Source organism: Helobdella robusta, assembly GCF_000326865.2.
Source record: "Helobdella robusta unplaced genomic scaffold HELROscaffold_10, whole genome shotgun sequence".
NCBI lineage: Eukaryota > Metazoa > Annelida > Clitellata > Rhynchobdellida > Glossiphoniidae > Helobdella > Helobdella robusta.
The window spans coordinates 1,436,501-1,455,913 of record NW_008703571.1 but is presented as its reverse complement, the minus strand read 5'-3'; the positions used below and the strand labels follow the sequence as shown (position 1 = coordinate 1,455,913).

General features: G+C 32.8%; 2 protein-coding genes across 2 annotated transcripts; one reads left to right on the top strand and one right to left on the bottom strand.

The window, feature by feature from the left end:
• Positions 1-1,022: 1,022 nt before the first annotated feature.
• On the bottom strand, positions 1,023-7,936 carry HELRODRAFT_96778 (hypothetical protein). Its single transcript, XM_009011845.1, has 8 exons — positions 7,719-7,936; positions 7,123-7,218; positions 4,447-4,615; positions 4,136-4,284; positions 3,732-3,827; positions 3,294-3,530; positions 2,490-2,676; positions 1,023-2,013 (listed from the first exon to the last, which is right to left on the bottom strand). Exons 2-8 carry the CDS (start codon positions 7,129-7,131, stop codon positions 1,919-1,921), a joined length of 942 nt encoding a protein of 313 aa, XP_009010093.1. The 5' UTR covers positions 7,132-7,218; positions 7,719-7,936; the 3' UTR covers positions 1,023-1,918.
• Positions 7,937-12,355: 4,419 nt separating this feature from the next.
• Positions 12,356-15,400, top strand: HELRODRAFT_71366 (hypothetical protein; the record flags this gene model as incomplete). Its single annotated transcript, XM_009011844.1, has 7 exons — positions 12,356-12,442; positions 12,602-12,789; positions 12,972-13,112; positions 13,415-13,513; positions 14,056-14,166; positions 14,765-14,959; positions 15,193-15,400. The coding sequence occupies 7 exons, from the start codon at positions 12,356-12,358 to the stop codon at positions 15,398-15,400; spliced, it is 1,029 nt and encodes a 342-aa protein (XP_009010092.1).
• Positions 15,401-19,413: the final 4,013 nt, after the last annotated feature.

Here is a 19,413-nt window from a genome sequence, read left to right as displayed (position 1 = left end):
TCATCAACTAAGATGATGATGATTCTGATGACGATGACGTGCATGTAGACAAAGGTATGTACTGTACGCACACAACAGTTTTTGTCTTTTGTGGGTATTATTTTGGGGTATTGTGTGAGTAATTATGCACACACAAACACACACACAAACACACACACATACAAACACACACACACACTCCTCTCTCTCTCACACACACCACACACACAAACACACACACAGAAACAAAACGCACCCACAAACACTCCTCTTTCTCTCTCTCTCTCTCTCACACACACACACACACACACACACGCACGCACACACACACACACACAAACACAGACTCCTATCTCTCTCTCTCACACACACACACACAAACACACACACGACTAGACACAGAATAGAACACAAAAGACAGCTCATAAAATTGGCTCAACTTAATACTTATTATACACAGAATAGAACACAAAGACAGCTTATAAAATTGGCTCAACTTAATACTTATTACATCAAAAATTATTTGGAAAATTGCTTGAAATTAACTTTCATACTGTGTTCAAATACACACTGACCCAAATAGATCATAACCCTTTATGATATTTATTTACATAAGATTCTAGATTCATAGCTATTATATTATTTTATTGTGTTGTTTGGTTTTGTCTACATATCTCTCAATACTCAAAAAGATATGTGGTTATGATTTGTTTGTTGATTACATAAGTCATTTGTGTGCGTGCCTGTGCGTTCTAAGACGTAACATTCCTATTGCTCAATGGGGTTCTGAATGAATGGATAGATGAATGAATGAATTAAAAAATGAGTGAGTGAATGAATGAATGAATGAATGAGTGAATGAATGAATGAATGAATGAATGAATGAATGAATGAATGAATGAATGAATGAATGAATGAATGAATGAATGAATGAATGAATGAATGAACGAACGAATGAACAAACGAACGGTGGAACGAGTGAATGGACGAGTTACTTAATTTTAATTACTTTTTAATATTATCAAGTTGAAACGACATTTTAATTTTTAATTTTGATTTGAAAAAATATATTTATTAACATATTAACAATATGAACAGAAAACAGAGCAAATGCTAAATATTAAAGTGCGATTAATCAATTAAATTGAATCGCTTCAAAGTTACGAAAGTTAACTAAGTTAAGCATTATAATTATACATAGATACACTAATTCATCAAAGAAAAACAGAAAAATAAAAAGAAAGAAAAAAGAAAGAAAGAGAGGGAGATAGAAAGAGAGAGGGAGATAGAGAGAGAGAGGGAGAGAAAAGGCGAAAAAGAGTGTTAAAATTTACACATATGCACAAATAATACAATACAAGACATGAGATTTTGTTTTGATGAAAATCAATTAGAAAATTTTCAATATTTTTATCAAGTAAGCACCTCCTCTCCTTATGTTAATGTTAACGCTGTATAACTCAAATTAGTAAATAGTGTATAATTTGTTTTATAAATACATATCCTAAATGATGACAGATGAAGTTCAAATTGACAATAAGAAATTCAACATGAAAACATTCCTTAAATCGCAAGAGCTGTTGCGTATCTGGTCAAATGCTCAAGTGTATTGTTGTCTCTAAAATGTTAATTGTTGGTTTGTTTAATGAGAATACTTGTTTGTGTTAGTGGCTATGTTATTTATGTGTGTGTGTGTGTATTTGTTTGTCTGAGTGTGTGTGAGTGTATGTACGTGCGCTGTTTATTTATGTCATTTATTTATCATGTTGTAATTATGATTATACTAAGTCCAATGTGCATATACTATAACATATGGCTATGTGTGTGCGTGTGTGCGTGCGTGTGCGTGCGTGCATGTGTGTGTTTGGGTGTGTAACTTTTAAAAAAATTTATTTCCAAGTAGAACGACAGCGTTTATAAAACGTAAATCAAATCTGATTCAGCAATTAATTTCACACTGAAAGAACGAATGGAAAGAAATGGAAGTGAACACCAGTGCCATCATCATCTTCACGCATTGTCCCTGGATACCTGTTTGGAGGAATGATGAGATCGTGGCGGTGTGCTGGCGAGGGTATGTATCGTATCATCGTGATGATTGTAGAAATAACGATGGCGGTGAGAGTAATATTTTGAATTTGGAGAGAGATGAGGATGATGTTGGTGAGGGTATAATTATGAAAATTGTACAGATGGTGATGATTTAGTGAGAGGAATCTCAATTAATTTTACACATCTTATTAATTAATCAATTTGATTAATGTGTAGAGCAGATATTCTTTCTTATTTGATTATTTATATCTTTTTTAAAGGGCTCTGCTAACAGTTATATTTTAAAGAAGAAGAAGAAAAAAAATTTAAAAAAAAATTGGTAATAAACACAAAGTTGAAAATCAACACTGAATTAAAAATTAAAAATATATAGGAACGAACTTTTTTGAATAAATAACAGCAAAAAAACAAAGAAAAACCAATAAAAATATGTAAAAAAAAATATGTAAAAAAACAACCTCGGAAAAACACAAAAGCAGATAATGGAGATGGGGATGAGAAGAAAGAGGAGGAAGAAGAGGAGGAGGAGAAGGATGTTGGTGAGTTGTACACCTCCCTGTTGTACAAAGGTTGTACAGGCCGGTTGGTGTGGTCCAGATCTTCATCCAGATGTTCCATTCTGTGGAAGTGGCGGAATTTTGCCATCTGGCAATAATTTGTAGATGCATGTGTTTGTGTACGTGTATGTGTATGTGTACGTGTATGTTTACTTGTATGTGTATGTATATGTCATGGTTTGTCATGTTTGTGTTGTGTTTGTGTGCATGTGTGTCGGTTGGTTTATGCGTATGTATGTGTGTTTATTTTATATGCTTTGTTTGTTTATATGCGTGTGTGTATAGGTTTGTGTGTATAGTGCATAGGATCATAATATTTGATGATGTATGTGTGTTTATTTTATATGCTTTGTTTGTTTATATGCGTGTGTGTGTATAGGTATGTGTGTATAGTGCATAGGATCATAATATTTGCATGACGGGTGTATTCAAATCATTTGTTTATTATTTTGAAAGCGAGTTGCTCAATCGAAGAATGGGAATTAGAAAGTTTGAAAGGTGCCATCATCTGTCAGCTGCCTCTTACACCGTAAAAACTCGTTGAAAACGAGCTTGTGAATGTTTTCAAAATGTAAACTTTTTAAATATTGATTCATCGTTTACACGCTAAATTTCAATACATTTAAGTAAAAACTGGTTTTACATGGAGTTTTATAAAACCAGCAACAAAATCGTGATAAAAAACCTATGTAGCTACGTAGGTACCTGATCTGAAGTAATGTAGATGGGACTCTGATAAACAGTCCAGGTAACGATCTCGCTGCAGTCTGGCGTGGTCAAACTGCCGAGGTACCTGTAGTAGGTCAGATTTTTCGGCAGGAGGCTGGCCAGTGTGAAGGGAGCGCAGTTGGTTTGGTTGCCGGGAAATTTTATGTTCACGAAGTAGTCTGTTAACTTTGCGAGGTCCTTACTGATGCGAGGATCATTTGCGTCTTGCACGACCTGTCAGTGTGTGTGTGTGTGTGTGTGTGTGTGTGTGTGTGTGTGTGTGTGTAAACGACTGTGTGTGTATGAGTGAGTGCCTGTGTGAGAGTGATTGAATGAATGGATAATATAATGAATGAACGAGCAAGCGAACAAACGAACGAATGAATGAATGAACGGATGAACTAATAAATAAACGGAGCAGCAAAATAGTCAGACGTCGATGAAGACGCCAAGCACGGCCACGCCGTCGTCGTGTTTGAAACTTTCATTCAAGTTTGAATATTTGCCCGAGTGCCAGTGGACGAAGTGAATCTGCAGAGTTTGTTATGTAGTTGTTCTTGTTGTTGTTAATGTTTTTGTTGTTAATGTTTTTGTTATGTTGTTACTGTTGTTAATGTCGTTGTTTTTGTTTGATGCTTTTTAATGGTTGGTGTGACAATAAATATGAAGAGCGCGCGCACACACACACACACGCACACACACACACACACATCCACACATAAACAAACACATCCACGCACACACAAACACATACACACAAATCCACATAGAAACAAACAAATACACACACACACACACAAATCCTATAAACAGCAGCAACAAATTTTTTTTAACCTCACCTCACCCGGATATGCCTTCCCGTGATCCAGGTGCTCGGATCCGTAGCTATCATTGGAGCCCCAGTGGAAGTGAAACTGAGCCAGGTTGTAGATATCATTCAAGCCCCCTCCATGTATCATTAAGGTATCACTGGGTACTGTCACTTGGACTGTATGCGAATGCCATGATGATTGAAAGTATTAATATCACAAGAATGAACGAATTGAACTTGTATTATATGTTTATTATTACAATCACATTTGTTCATGCCTACTTTATATAGTACAAGTACGTATTTATCATCTACCAAAATATACCAGAAAAATACCACACTGACCTGTGTGTCCGTTATAAGTGACCGTGGTCACTAATGGAGTTGCATTGTAATTGTGGAAAACAAAATCATCGAGACTGTTATTCGTAGTACTCTTTGAGATGTTGATTGGTGATTGGCGGGTGCCGTTACAGACCATGCTGATCTCTGGCCAATGGGATGGTCCTTAGAGAAAGGCGCAGCCATTAAGAGGTGAGATTAAATAATGTTTATATCTATTCAATTTCTTTAGATTCCATTCAAGTCAATTTAAAAATTTGTCTATACGTTTATGATATGTTATATATGTATGTGGATGTATTAGTGTGTGTGTGTGTGTGCGTGTGTATATGTGTGTGTGAGTGAGTGTGTTATTGTTATAACCGTAATAATATTATAATAATATTAATAGTTATATTAGTAATGCTGTTGTTAGTCGAAATAGTATTATTATATTTGTTATTATTAATTTGTTATTATTGTTCATTCATTCATTCAGTCATTCATTCATTCGTTCGGTCATTCATTCGTTCATTCATTCATTCATTCATTCATTCATTCATTCATTCGTTCGTTCGTTCGTTCGTTTGTTCATTCGTTCATTCATTCATTCATTTATTCATTCATTCATTCATTCATTCATTCATTCATTCATTCATTCATTCATTCATTCATTCATTTATTTATTGAAAATTTTAATTAAAGTTAATTAAATGCCTACATAATCAATTTTTATTTGCGCTAAACAAACTTCAACCTTAATTAAAAATAAAAAAAATGAATAAATAAAAACCAAAGAATAAATAGACGAAAATGACATAGGTATGCTATAATAAGCGAAAGTTAAAAGATTATCATTTTAACTTCTGCAAATAATTAAATAGATATTTAATCTTCATCGTCGTCGTCATCATCACGGTCATCATCATCATCTATTGTATTATTTCAATTCATATTATCATTTTTTTGTTTAATTCTAAATTACATTTATTCTAGGTTAAATTTAATTATTATTCAAATATAACGTAAAAAATATATTCGAATTAGTTGAAAATTTGTTATAAAAATATTTTGTTGACTGAGATAAAACAAATATACAATGTTTGTATTGTAAGTTTTGTATGTATTTGTTCACATATACCCACGCAGAATTATACACCAGTGTTTTCACACATACATATATACACATACATATATACACACATACATATATACACACATGCAGATACACACACAAACATATATACACATATATATATATATACACACATACATATATACACACATACATATACACACACATGCATATATAAACACTTGCATATACACCTCATATACATATATACACAAAATACCCATACATACATTAACACATACATATATAAAATCACGTACGCAATATATGTATTGTATAAAACGCATAACTACACACGTACAAGCATATACAAAAATATACAGAAAAAACACACACAATAAATGACACATAAACACACACCTTATAAATAATTAATAACCCACAAAACAATTACATATAAACACATACTTTGCTTATCAATAAGACAAACGTCACATTTATATATTTTCAAACAATAATATCAACAACGACAACAACAACAACAAACAACAACAACACCAAACAACAACTACCACTACTACTAGATCTATTATTAGTTGATATTATTATTATCGTTATTATTAATTATAATGATTATAATAATTTAAAAGAATATATTTAAATGAGAATTTATTAGCGTCAGCGTGTGAACACAAATATTTAATATAGAAATTAAAATAGTAAACACGGTGCATACCGTAGGTTGAGTTGTTGTCGTAGTCCCAATGGGCTGAAAAAAAATTATTTATCTATTTTTAATTTAACATCATTTTTTTATTATTGTATTATTAATTATTATATAATTTTTCAATTATTTTATTATTATTTCACAGTTATTCACTTAACAACTTGACAATTATTTCATTATAAAATGTTATTACGACTGCAATATTGTCGAAAAATAAATCAGATCACAACAACAACAACAACAACAACAACAACAACTACTACTACTACTACTTACTGCTACTGCTTCTACTATTTATACTACTACTGCTGCTGTTTCTAATATTACTATTACTATACTATTATTATTATTAGTAGTGGTAGCAGCAGCAGCAGCAGCAGCAGCAGCAGTAGTAGTAGTAGTAGTAGTAGTAGTAGTAAGTAGTGGTAGTGGTAGTAGTAGTAGTAGTGAAAAAGGAATTTCGCAAAAAACCACGCATCCAATAGCATGTTATAAATCATGTCAGATAAATCGTTAATATTTGCCTAGGTAAACGCGAGTTTAGTGCGTCTGTGTGAGGCATGTGTGTGTGTGTGTGTGTGTGTGTGTGTGTGTGTGTGTACTTTGTATATTTGTATTGTTTCGTTGTATATCATGTATCTGTTTGTATTTGCATCATCTCTTTTTATGTATCTAACGTATCACATAGATATCAACAACAGACACGTACATTGTACGTACTACATTCATACACAAATATAAACATGGATCAATACATCCCACGCATTGCGTGTGATACTTGGAGATATCCTCGCATACAAACCCCGTCACGGTAATAGCAAAGACAAGCACTTTAACCATTACGCCATCGCATTATATGTAATTAATAAATATTTTATAAATCAAAACCCACCAGCTCCATGGATGAGGACGAAACAAGCGGCGATTGATGATGATAGTAGTAAGAGGTTCATCCTTATCGTCAGAGTATTCTTAACAGATGTCTCCCCTTGAATTATTTCGTTTTTTGTACAGCTTATTATTACCAGCGTGCAATTAAATAATTAACTTATTAATTATCAAAATAATGTTAATTAGGTAATAAATGTTAATTTAATTTAACAACCCCACAAAGCATAATATTTCAATTAAAGATGCTGTCCTTTTATGTTCGAAGGTGAGTTTACCATCAGGAGCATTTATTTATTTATCGAGTGCAATATAGTTCAATGCGTGAATGAATGGATGGATGGATGGTTGAAGGGATAAGTGAAGGAATGAAAGAAGAAATGAATAAATGGATGGATGGATGAACCATTGGATTGATAAATGAACCAAAAAGTAAATGAACGAACAAATAAATGAATGAATGAACGAACAAACGATAAATTAATAAAAAATTATCTCCTAGTCGAAGAATAAAAAAAAAATAAAAAAATAAATGGATGAACGACCGAACGGTTTGATGATCGAATTAATGAATCGAACCATCCAAATAACCTTACTAACCAAATTTTCTATCGAATTTATAACCAATCAGAAAAAACCGATCATACAATTTAACTATATTTTTTTATTAAAATTAATTTTGAATTTTATTTTTTCGTGTTTAAATTAATTCTTTTGCTTTAATTTCCAAATTTGAATATTTCAGGATAAATATTTGAGGTCGGTTTTAACCGAGCAATCGGTCTTTTAAACGCCGGCCCAAGCATTCAATACGAAAATAAACGAGTGTGATCATTATTTACTTGTCGTAATTTGTAGACAAGCTATTTGCTACCCGAGCACATTTTATTATTATCCTCATTATTCTTCTTATTATTTTTTATTGTTATTCTTCATATTATTATTGCAAGCTTTACACATTACCGTATCATAAATCACTGAATTGACTTGCGATCCCCAGTATAAGCAGCTTTTCATATTTCTCGATCATTTGTATAGATACTATATAAGTATATAAGTACACAAATAATATTAAAATACTGTTCTACTATTAATATTACTGTGAATAAGTTTAATAGTATGGAGAAAATATACGTATAATATAATGAGTGTATGTATAAACAACGTGATATATATATATATATTTATTTAGAAATATTTATATAGCGCAAATTAAATAATTCAAAGGCGCAATCAAAAGTGAAACAAACAAAATATCTGTGCGTGATTAACATAAATTAAATTATTCAAATTTAATGTTTATCAACAGAAAATAAATATGTTTTTAATTCTTTTTTAAATGTCACAAAATTAATTCCAGGTCTTCTTAATGAAATCGGTAGGTCATTCCACACCGTCGGACCCGCAACCGCGATATATCTTGCACTTATTCGTAAATGCCTAGCTGGAACCGCCAAAAGATTCATATTATCTGATCCCAGATGAAAACATGAGGCAGATGCCTTCATGGAAAATTTATCTGAGATGTAAGCCGGTGACATTCCATTCATGGATTTGAACACAGTCACTGCAATTTTAAAAATTATTCTTTTCTCAATCTTTAGCCAGTGATGTTCATTCAATATTGGCGTTACATGATCAAATATCAATTTTCCAGTTACAAGTTTTGTAGCCCTATTTTGAACCGACTGAAGAATGGCAATTGATCTATAAGGCAAGTTAAAAAACAGACTGTTGCAGTAGTCCAGCCGTGATGATACAAACGCATGGACCAGATTTTCCAATGCTGATCTATCTAGCAAATGTCGGTATAAATTTCTTAGCTGAGCAATGCTGGAAACTGAAATCATCTTGATGTGGTCTTTCATGGACAGTCATCCAGCAACACTCCCAAATTAGAAGCTGTTTTACTGAAAGATATCTTTACATTCCCTACTTTGATTGAAGTGATATTCATCCTTGATAACTGTTGCCATGTCTCAACCGGGAGGAACTGAGTCTTACGTTGGTTTAACTTTAATGAATTATCTGACATCCAACGGCCAACATCTGACATACATCTGCTGAACAGATGTTCACCTCGTCTGCAAATGAGTCTGGAGAACTGGTGATCAGCACCTGGATGTCATCCGCAAAAGCATGACAAACGAATCCGTGGGGACAAATTATTTTTATTATATCCGATGCATAAAACAAAAACAGGATTGGTCCCAGCACAGATCCTTGAGGCACCCCCGATGAGACCAGTGATACATCTGACACTGTGTTTTTAAATGCAACCCGTTGTGTACGATTCTTAAGATATGAACTGAACCAGTTATTGGCAACTCCAAGAACACCATAACTGCAACTGCAATCTCTTTAAAAGTATTTCATGATCCACACAATCAAATGCTGATGACATATCAAGGAATGATATAACCGATATGTTTTGAACTTCAGTTGCAGCAAACAAACTTAATATATATATACATACATATGTATGTTGGAAAGAAACCATATTTTATACAGATGTGCTCAGCACACTATTTTTGTGTATGAGTGTTAAATAAACTTGATAATCAACTGAAACTCACCGTAAGAAAGATTGAAAAATTAAATAGAAAATTAAGCAAAACTGGAAATTCCCTGACTTTCCTAAACAACTGTATATCTGATAGTCTGAACCCTATATATATATATATATATATATATAACATATATATTATAAATATAATATATATGTGTGTGTTGTGTCTGTATGTACGTGTATGTGCGTGTTATTTCTATATTTGAAATTAAAATTAGATAATTAGTTAATTTGATTAATAGTCTATATTAGCAAGTTAACTTTGTTAATTAACAATTTCCATTCAGATGCACAATGCATTCTGATCGAATTTTTTGTTTTCTCTTTCTTAATTTAACACACACGCGCGCGCGCACACATGCCACACACATACCACACATTCACATACATACACACGCACACGCACATACGCATTTACTAGAATTAAACTCCATATTAAAATTCATATTTAAGTATAAATATAATCAAAAAACTTCATGGATTTATTTGACATCCAAAAATTATTGAGGTGTATATTTGAAGTTTTTGTTTATTGACCATTTGGACCCGTGTCCACAATTTTTGCCGCGACTGTAACTTTTCACTCACATCCCTAATATGATAATGAAATGATGACACGTTAAGAATGACATTCTGATGATTGAAATTATGAAGATAATGATGATGCTGATGATGAGGTTGAAGATGGTAATATGATTAAAATCATAAGGATGATATAATCTGATGATCTATTGATGATTATGACGATGACGACGTTTAGAAGGTGATTAAAATGATGAAGAAGACGATGACGACGCAGGTCAAACAGTTCCAACTGACTTAACTGATTTGTTACAAATAAATCAGGAGCTGGCAAGTTTATGCATGCATAAGCAACAGGCGTTCATTTCGTTAGTTTCTCTATCTTTCACTTTCTCTCTCTCTCTCTCTCTCTCTCTCTCTCTCTCTCTCTTATTTCTCTTTTCTATTTTCTCTCTCTCTCTTATCTCTCTTTTCACCTCCACAAAATGAAAAAGTTAACTTATTTACTCATTTTGTTTGTAAAAGTACAAAATTCTTTACTATAAACACCACATTTAACGTGAAGATACATGTTTGTGAGTGCTCTGTGCATCACAAAAATGTTTGATATTATTATTAGTATTATTAGTGTTTTTATTATTATCAATGTTATTATTATGAAGACTGCTGAGACAGCCCCCGACAAACAAAAACAAGCACAAATGCTCTCAACAGTGAACCTAAAACAGAATTTCCAAACAATACAAGACAAAACAAATTGGCTTTGAAATGAAGCTAGGTAGAGAAACGAAGCTAGGTAGAGACAGACCAGGACGGCAAGGAAGTTCATTTTACAACTTTGGTCCAACAACAGAGAAATAACGCGTGCATGTGTTCGTTTTAACGAATGGAACATTCAATACACACCTCCGTGTTTGATATTTATATATGTAAACATACAAAGAATCAGTGTCATGAATATATAACTAACTCGAACTGGTTTTAACCGTTTTTAACTGGTTTTTACTGGTTTTGAACCGGCTTTTTGTTAACAACTTATATATAGTAACCATTGCATTAATATAATAGCATTTTTAAAATATAATATATACATTTTTAAATATAATAGCAATGTTAAAAGCAGAAGAGAAACTAAAAGCAACAAGGCGGGTAAGATAAGCTGTGTATCTTTAGCAAAAAAATTTAATAACTGTGACGAGCAGATCTGGAACCAGATAACAAAAAGCTTTAGCGTAAATAAGATGACTATAAACAACCAGCCAACTCAGCCGTCCATCCTTTCGAGGCTGGTAAATAGGTAGGCGACGTAAATTGTCGCATGTTGGCCGGCGAGGTGGCTCAGTGGTTCTAATGCTCGCTGAGTTAAAACATCTCAATAGCAATCATATACTCAGCGTATATGATGCGGTGCTCGCGCGTGCACATAAATACATGTGTACGTCGTGTGAAAAGGATAAACAGCCTTTGTGGCGAAGATGGCTGCTTAAAATCAATGGTTAAAGATATGAAAAACATAATAAAAGATATACAGATAATATATCTGTAACATTGTAAGTGGTTCTGCGTATGTCAGAGCAGCAATAATAAAGACTAAAAAAAACTAAATATAAATTACGAAGCATACCCTTCCATGTTAACTTAAGGTCAAGTATTATTGTTCAATTCCTATGTGTAATTCTTTTTTCTGGTTTTCTGAAGATTTATAAAAAATGAATGCTAACAATAATGTAGTAAACTTTATCATGAAGCATTTATCTCTATATGCGATGGACTGAATGTTACCAGATGATGATGCATCCATCCAATCCACGTTATCCTAATGAAATGATTGTTTAATGGTGGTTTTAGGCGTATGTATATAATAATTAAGATATACTGTTTGAAGTAAATTTAATATTTAATATTTCATATTTCTCATTTTATTTTAGTTTGTTAACCAAAATTTAGTTAAATTTATACGTCATACACCGAACCAAAGAACATGGAATGAAAAAAAACCTAACTTGTTGTGTCTATGACTTAGATTGAAGTTATTACCGTCTCACGTAGCAAAGATCATACTTCTTAATAATTTTCTAACTAGAAGATCTGCCTATATTAAAATAATAACTTGAATAGTTTATTTGGAGTTGAAATAACTTTAAAGATGGCTCGATTAGTGGCCGTTTCGCATGAAGATGACCACAAGTACCAGAGCAGGCAACTGCCCTTGCACATTGATGGCTGTTCCACGGTGGCACAAATTTTGTTTATATTTCATTTCCAATATTCAATTCTAAATTTTATGATATCTGTTTGTTTTTTATTTTCCCTAATTTTGTCCTAAGTCGGTGGGCGATAATAGATTGGTGGTAGAGTTTTAAATTGATTTGGTTTGTTTTTTATTTTATAGTTGGTTATCCAGTTTGCTGACATCTGCAAAGGATACAATTTGTCTAACGGCCGAGATGATTACAACAGATTCGTTCAAAAGTTTAAACTTTTTAATCGGGAGGAGTTAACGAAGTTATTGAAAGTCTCTTGTAAAGAAATAATGGCCGAACTGGCACAGCACATGCCTTGTGTTGGTTGTAGAAGATGGTCAGTTGTTATGCATGTTAACAATCATTATTGCTTGGTGTGGTCAGTTTTAACGTAGTAGCTAGTAGAGTAATATACACCATTCCTAATTTAAATCCAAACTGTATTGTACATTCTAACTACTCATTATTTTTCTAATATGTCCTGTATGGTGAATTAATCAGACATATTATTTTAAACAGCGTTGAGGCAATGTTCCTGCAGTTAACATCTAATCAACATAAAGCACTTGAGCCGCTGGAATTCATCGATAATTTCCTGACAGTTCAGTTGCAGACTATGTTATATTCTAAAGAATTGTTTACACTGTTCTGTGCCCAGGGGTAAGCATATTGTGAATGTTTAACACAAATTACATTTTTTAGTGTTGAGAATTTTTAATAACCTTATTTCCCGATTCAAAAACAATATTGCTTTTATTAATTCAAATTGGATTTTGTTGCGACTTTTGTTGTCAGTTATTTAATTAACTGACTGGTATATTAGCTAACATGTTGACCAACAATTCATTTAATGCTTATTTGTATGTTAGGTTTTCATTAGGTCGATTTAGTTTTGCCCAAAATGGTAATAGTTGTATTAGCAATGTTTAATAATATTTAAATTAATTATATTTACAAAACAGTCCTTACATAAAGCTGCTTATAAACTCGATAAGCATCGGTCGAAAGAACAAAAGATGCGCATTACACTGTCTTGAATCGCATAAAAATAAGTCTATAAAGTAAGTTTCATTTTTTATTATTATTTTCATTTTTGTTGTTATTATTATTAACGTTATATAATATTGTTTATATATTATATATTTATATATTGAATTCCTATTATTATTTACTAAATTATTTTTATTCTTTTTATTTTTTTCTTTTATTGCTAACAAAAAGTATACCCTGGTTAATAAACTTGTAACAGTTTTTACATTTAAAAAACATGAAAAAAACGACGTCTAGTCTGTTGTCCTTTTTATCTTTAGCTTATGCAATAAATTAGTTAGAATAGTTATAATAATTATATTATAATATAATAATTATGTAAATTTCTAAACAATCATTTCTTAATGAATGTTACAAATTTATTGAAACCGTATGATACTATGCAAGTTATATCATTGATGTACCAGTAACAAAACATACAACAACGTTATTTGCAATAATGGTAAGTATGGTAATATTGATAATAATTGTTATAATAAAATGACGGTAATATTAAATAATAATAATAATATTAATACTACCAATAATAATTTTGAAAATACTATTCTCACAGTCTTTGGTATGAAGTGTGGTGCTTAATGGACCAATCGTGTCAAGAGGAAGTTACTGTACTCGATTTTTCTGGTCTCTCGACTACTCTGGATGAGCACCTGAGGAAGCATAGGTAGGTTGGTTAGTTGGTTGGGTGTTCAGTTAGGTACTAGCTTTTTTTTTATTTTATCTGACTTCTTACAATTTTTTGTGTGTGTTTTTAGAGGTTTGAACAACAAACACAGTTTATTTATGTGGATATGTTTGATCTCACACATCTCACATGCATCTCACATGCATTACATTGCATTCAAACCCAGTCATTGCAACAGTAGTGTCAGGCGTCTTAACCGTTATACCATTGTGCTACATAAATTTTTTCAAAAATTCTATATGTAATACAGAACATTTAATATCCAAGTTCAATGTTATTTCATTTTGGTAGGATGATGGTTTGGCAGTTGATAGTTTAATATTATCTGCTTTGCATACACTCAAATTTCTGTCATAATTTTAAGAGATTGTTCTGTTGATTTTTTAATTGCATTCACAGATCTCAACCTAGTTATAAAACTATCTCAATTCATTAAATTTTTGTCAAAATATACTCATCAGAAATTTCATTCATGTTTCATTACAACAAATTAGAGATTCAAATTTGTTGAGTTCAACTTTTCCCTGAGTACCAAAATTTGTTAATTTTTTGTGTAATTTACTGCATTCATTTGCAGGTTCTGCCCAGACTGCAAGAATAAGGTGCAGAGAGCACTAAAACTTCTGATAAAACACGACTCACATGATGCCGAAAACTTGAATGGGTTCAATCCTGCACTGTACGAGGGTCTGACTTCGTGCCCAGAAGAACACGTTCACATCGATTGCAAGGTGGATTTCGTTCAGTCGCTCATCCAGAGGGGAGAAGCTGAGTCAAAAAATTGGTTGGTTGGTTTGCTCTTTTGGTGGTCTGATTATTGGTCGATAGTGGTGGTGGTTTGGATTAATTGGTTAATGAAGATGTGGATTTAAGGGATAAATGCATTTGAATAAGTGGATTAATTCATTCATTTTGTTTGTAAATCGAAGTTGTGAGCATTTTTATTAGCAAAATCTCCAACACATATAGTATGCAATGATGGTCTTCTTTCCAACCCTCCGGCAGTTTCATTCCAGGCAGCAGGGAACGCCATGCAAAGACGTGGGACATAGCACAAGAGGAGGTACTGAATGGACTCGGGGTGCACCTGCTGGACAGGATGTTCAAAGTGTGGCAGGGTCTAAAAATCGAGGAACAGACATGGCATCTTCTCTTCTTCTCTGGAGTAGAGGCACTCAAGAAGAAGTTTGAGGTTGCTTGCTTGATTGGTTAAGATTTTTTGATTGGCTGATTGACAAAGCTTGTGAATGGCTGGCTGCTGATGTTCTTTGTGATTGGCTGACTGTCAAATAATAATAATAATAATTTCATTTTATATAGCGCCATTGCAGCGACTGAGGCGCATTATCATTATTACAACAAACACACGGTGCATAAATGCACGTGAATCAAAGCATCACACACTTTTGCGTGTGATAGGCGGGGATCTTTTTGCATTCGAACCCGGACACTGCATCAACAATGCCAGGCACTTTAGCCATTACACAATCGCGCCGCCTAAATAAGGCCTATAATTGGCTAATAATATTAATGCGTTTTTATTTTGTCTTGATAGCAATTATGATGATAGCCATGATGTTGATGTTTTTGTAAAAGCATTTTTGTTGGCGTTGCTAATTGCACTGATGGCCATATTTTTTTAACAGAGATCATTTGAAGATAAGCTGGGTACTCAGCATCTGGACATCCTATGCTCCGAGTTATCTGGTGACATCAACAACAGCACTAACAACCGCAGTGACAACCACAACAACTCTTTCAATGGCAACAACAATTCTGGCAAAAATAGCTGTCCAAACAGTAGTAGTAGTAAAAAGAAGATGAAGAAGAACAAGAAGAAAAATTGCATATTGAAAGAGGATTGCGATTGTAAATGTGACGCTGTTACTACTGTTGCTATTACTGCTAGTCCATCGGAGGTAAGCTTCAGTAACATTACTAGTAACAATGATAACGCTGATGACTGCTGATTACGGTTGTAATGGTGATGAAGACGATGATGATGACGTTGATAAAAATGTTAACGAGTGTTTATTATGCTATCAACAACAGGAATTGAATGAATGTTGCAACCACACCCCTAAGAAAGAATCAGCGTTCTTATCGACATCCTGTCTAAGTGAGTCTTTGTTTTTTGTTTTCTTATCTTTACTTTATTTATTGTTAGAAATACAGCGCTTCATAATTATGACAATAATTATCTATGGTACCCCGTATTGTAAAATGTCTATGCATTGTAAAAGAAAGCTGTATAAATAGGACGACATATGAAGCGAAAACACATGCTTACCGAAAGTTGCAAAGTGTGGTAAGTACGAGTTGTAGTGGATGAGTTGGTTAGTTTACAAGTGTGCGATTATAAAATAACTCATTTTGTAATTCCTTGTTGATATTTCGGCTTCTTCAATAAATTAGTATTGGACAATTTATCGTTCGAGTCGATTCTTATTGGATATACGAACTCTACAGCTGTCGGTTATAAACAACCCCAGCGAATTTATAACAATATATATAGATATAGTTTATTTACTTTTTTTAACCTATTAATCATTAATCATGTGAGTTTGTTATGAATTAATTATTTGCTATAAATAGATTATTTTAATGAAGTTTTATTCATTGTAGTTTATTCAAAAATATAAATTCGAAACAGAAATAAAGAATTACAACCATTCATCGCCAGTAACGGAGCCAAAGACAACAACTGCTAAAGTATTACATTCTCCAGTAAAATCAACAACTACGCAATCGATGACAACAACAACGACAACACCTTTGACAATAACAACTTCTGCAACAGCAGAAGCAACAAACTGCATAGGAAACACTGACCATTCATTCTGCATACTACCCTCTCCGCTAGCATCTTGTCGATCTGAGGAAAGAAGTTCCTCCTCTTCCTCCTCTTCATTCTCTTCTTTCTCAAAATACGACTGCAGTTGCTCTGAATTAAATCACAATAGCATCAACAACAACAACAACAATAGCCACAACCATCGTAACGTTAACAGCAGCAGCAGCAACAACAACAACAACATGAACAACAGCACCAACAACAATCACACTCATCATCAGTGTTGTGATGTCGACAGTTGGGATGGCTTGAGTTTGCAGAGTAGTTCGGATGGTCAGTTGGACGATGAAATATGTAACCAGGACTGTAGCAACAACATCAGTAACAACAACAACGACGACATTAATAACAACGCCAACAGCTTTTGTGGTGTCGGCATTTTTAACTTGAACGACAGCGTTTTCACCAAATGTGATGCATGTGATCACACAAGTGGCAACAAGTTTTACTCCTCTGACAGCATTTCTTATCCAGGCTGTCCTTTTACGAGCAACAACTACAATAACACTGACAACATCAATTGCAACAATGACGTCATCAGCGACGGTTTCTGTCGTATTGGTAAATGCAGTGAAACAACACTTTGCAATGACTTGGTTCGTTTATCAATTTTTTCGTTAATTTTTGTTCTTCGTTAATTTGGTGTTAATTTATCTTCGTAATTGTTTGCCATTTGTTAACAATGCCAAAAGAGTAACTTTATCATTATTTTATAATTTTTTTTCTTTAGAAACCGGAATTAGAAAACACTTCCTGCAGCAATCGCCAGCAACATCATCCTCATCTTCATCCTCATCATCATTTACTCACTGATGAAGATGATACTAATAATGATAAAAACCTTAGTAACGATGATGCTACCTATCGGACAGTCTACAGTTTTAACCGACAAACGCGCGATGGTGATGACAACAACAACAACGACGATGATGATGATGATGACCCCTTTAATGATATCGATGGTAACGATGATGAAGAATTAGAAGGATACCAGTGCCACATTCCATTGGAGGAAATTGAAAAGTTTCGAGCCAATCAGAAGTCAGTTGATTTGGAGAGGCAACTTCTCAGATTGAAACTAAAAGAAAATTTTGAAAAGTATCTCAGTAAAAATGTTAGCAACTGTTGTGGCAGTAACAGCAGCTTCAATAGCAACAACAGCAACGTCAGTAGTAGCTGCAGCAACTCTAGTACCAGCGTCAGCAGTAAAAGCAGTGGCTTTAACAGCACCAATAATAATTACAAGAACCAGAACAGAAGCAGTAAAAACAGAAGTAACAACATTAATAATAATAACAACAACAACAATAATAATAACAAAAACAAAAAAATTGCCGATACCACAAAGACTTTTTCTACTGCTATTTCTACGTCGAATTTCAGGAGTGAAAAATAAATATTAACTTTAAACCATGGTAGATAGATTGCACCACACACGCACCTTTTTCAATATACCAACTCTAGATGGTTCCAAAATAAACCCTTTTCCCTATCTTCCGTTTATTTCAAATTGAATTCGAAATGGTTCCAAAGTTAAACCTCTTTGTTCTATCTTCTATTCATTTCAAATTGAATTTAATATGCTGGCTGCTTTTCATTGATATTTCATTCATCTTAATTATGTGATTCAATCTTATTAACATGTGTGTTGTGATATATATATATAATATATATAACAAACATATATATATATTACATCATTTATATTATATATCATGTTATATATATATATATAATTGCATTTATTTATTTATGTAATAGTTTACCATTGTTACCAAATTTTGACGTAATTTTACAAACATTTTGAAATTGGGATTAGCAATGCATGATTTGATTTTTTCTGGTCTCAAATTATCAATCTAAAAAAATTTTTGGTTTATTATTTCTTTCTAAGTTAACCATACATATTTAATAGTTTTGTGTACAATCTGTAAAGTTAGCGTGAACTGACGTTACTCCGTAAGGCTTCAGTTTCATAATGTATTAATGTATCAGCGACCTAATTATACTCATAGCAGTCAACACAAGTTGTTTGTTGTAATCACTAAATTATAAAGATCTTGAGTTTAGGTTGTACAATACGCACATATTACGAATGCTTAATCGATCAAAAAAGACTTATCGATTAAGTTGTATGTATATTAATAATAATTTATTGTGGTGATTTTAAAGACGTAATATATAGCATTATTATTGCCGAGAGTTCAATAGGACAGAATTAATAACTGCGAAATATTGGCTAGGATGCGATAACGAATAAAATTGAAAATAATTGAAAGAACTTTACTCCAGAATTGGACTGGTTTTGAGAATTGAAATAAACTATCCGTGAAGGATTTCCGAAAAAAGCTTCTTTATAGAATAAAAATGAA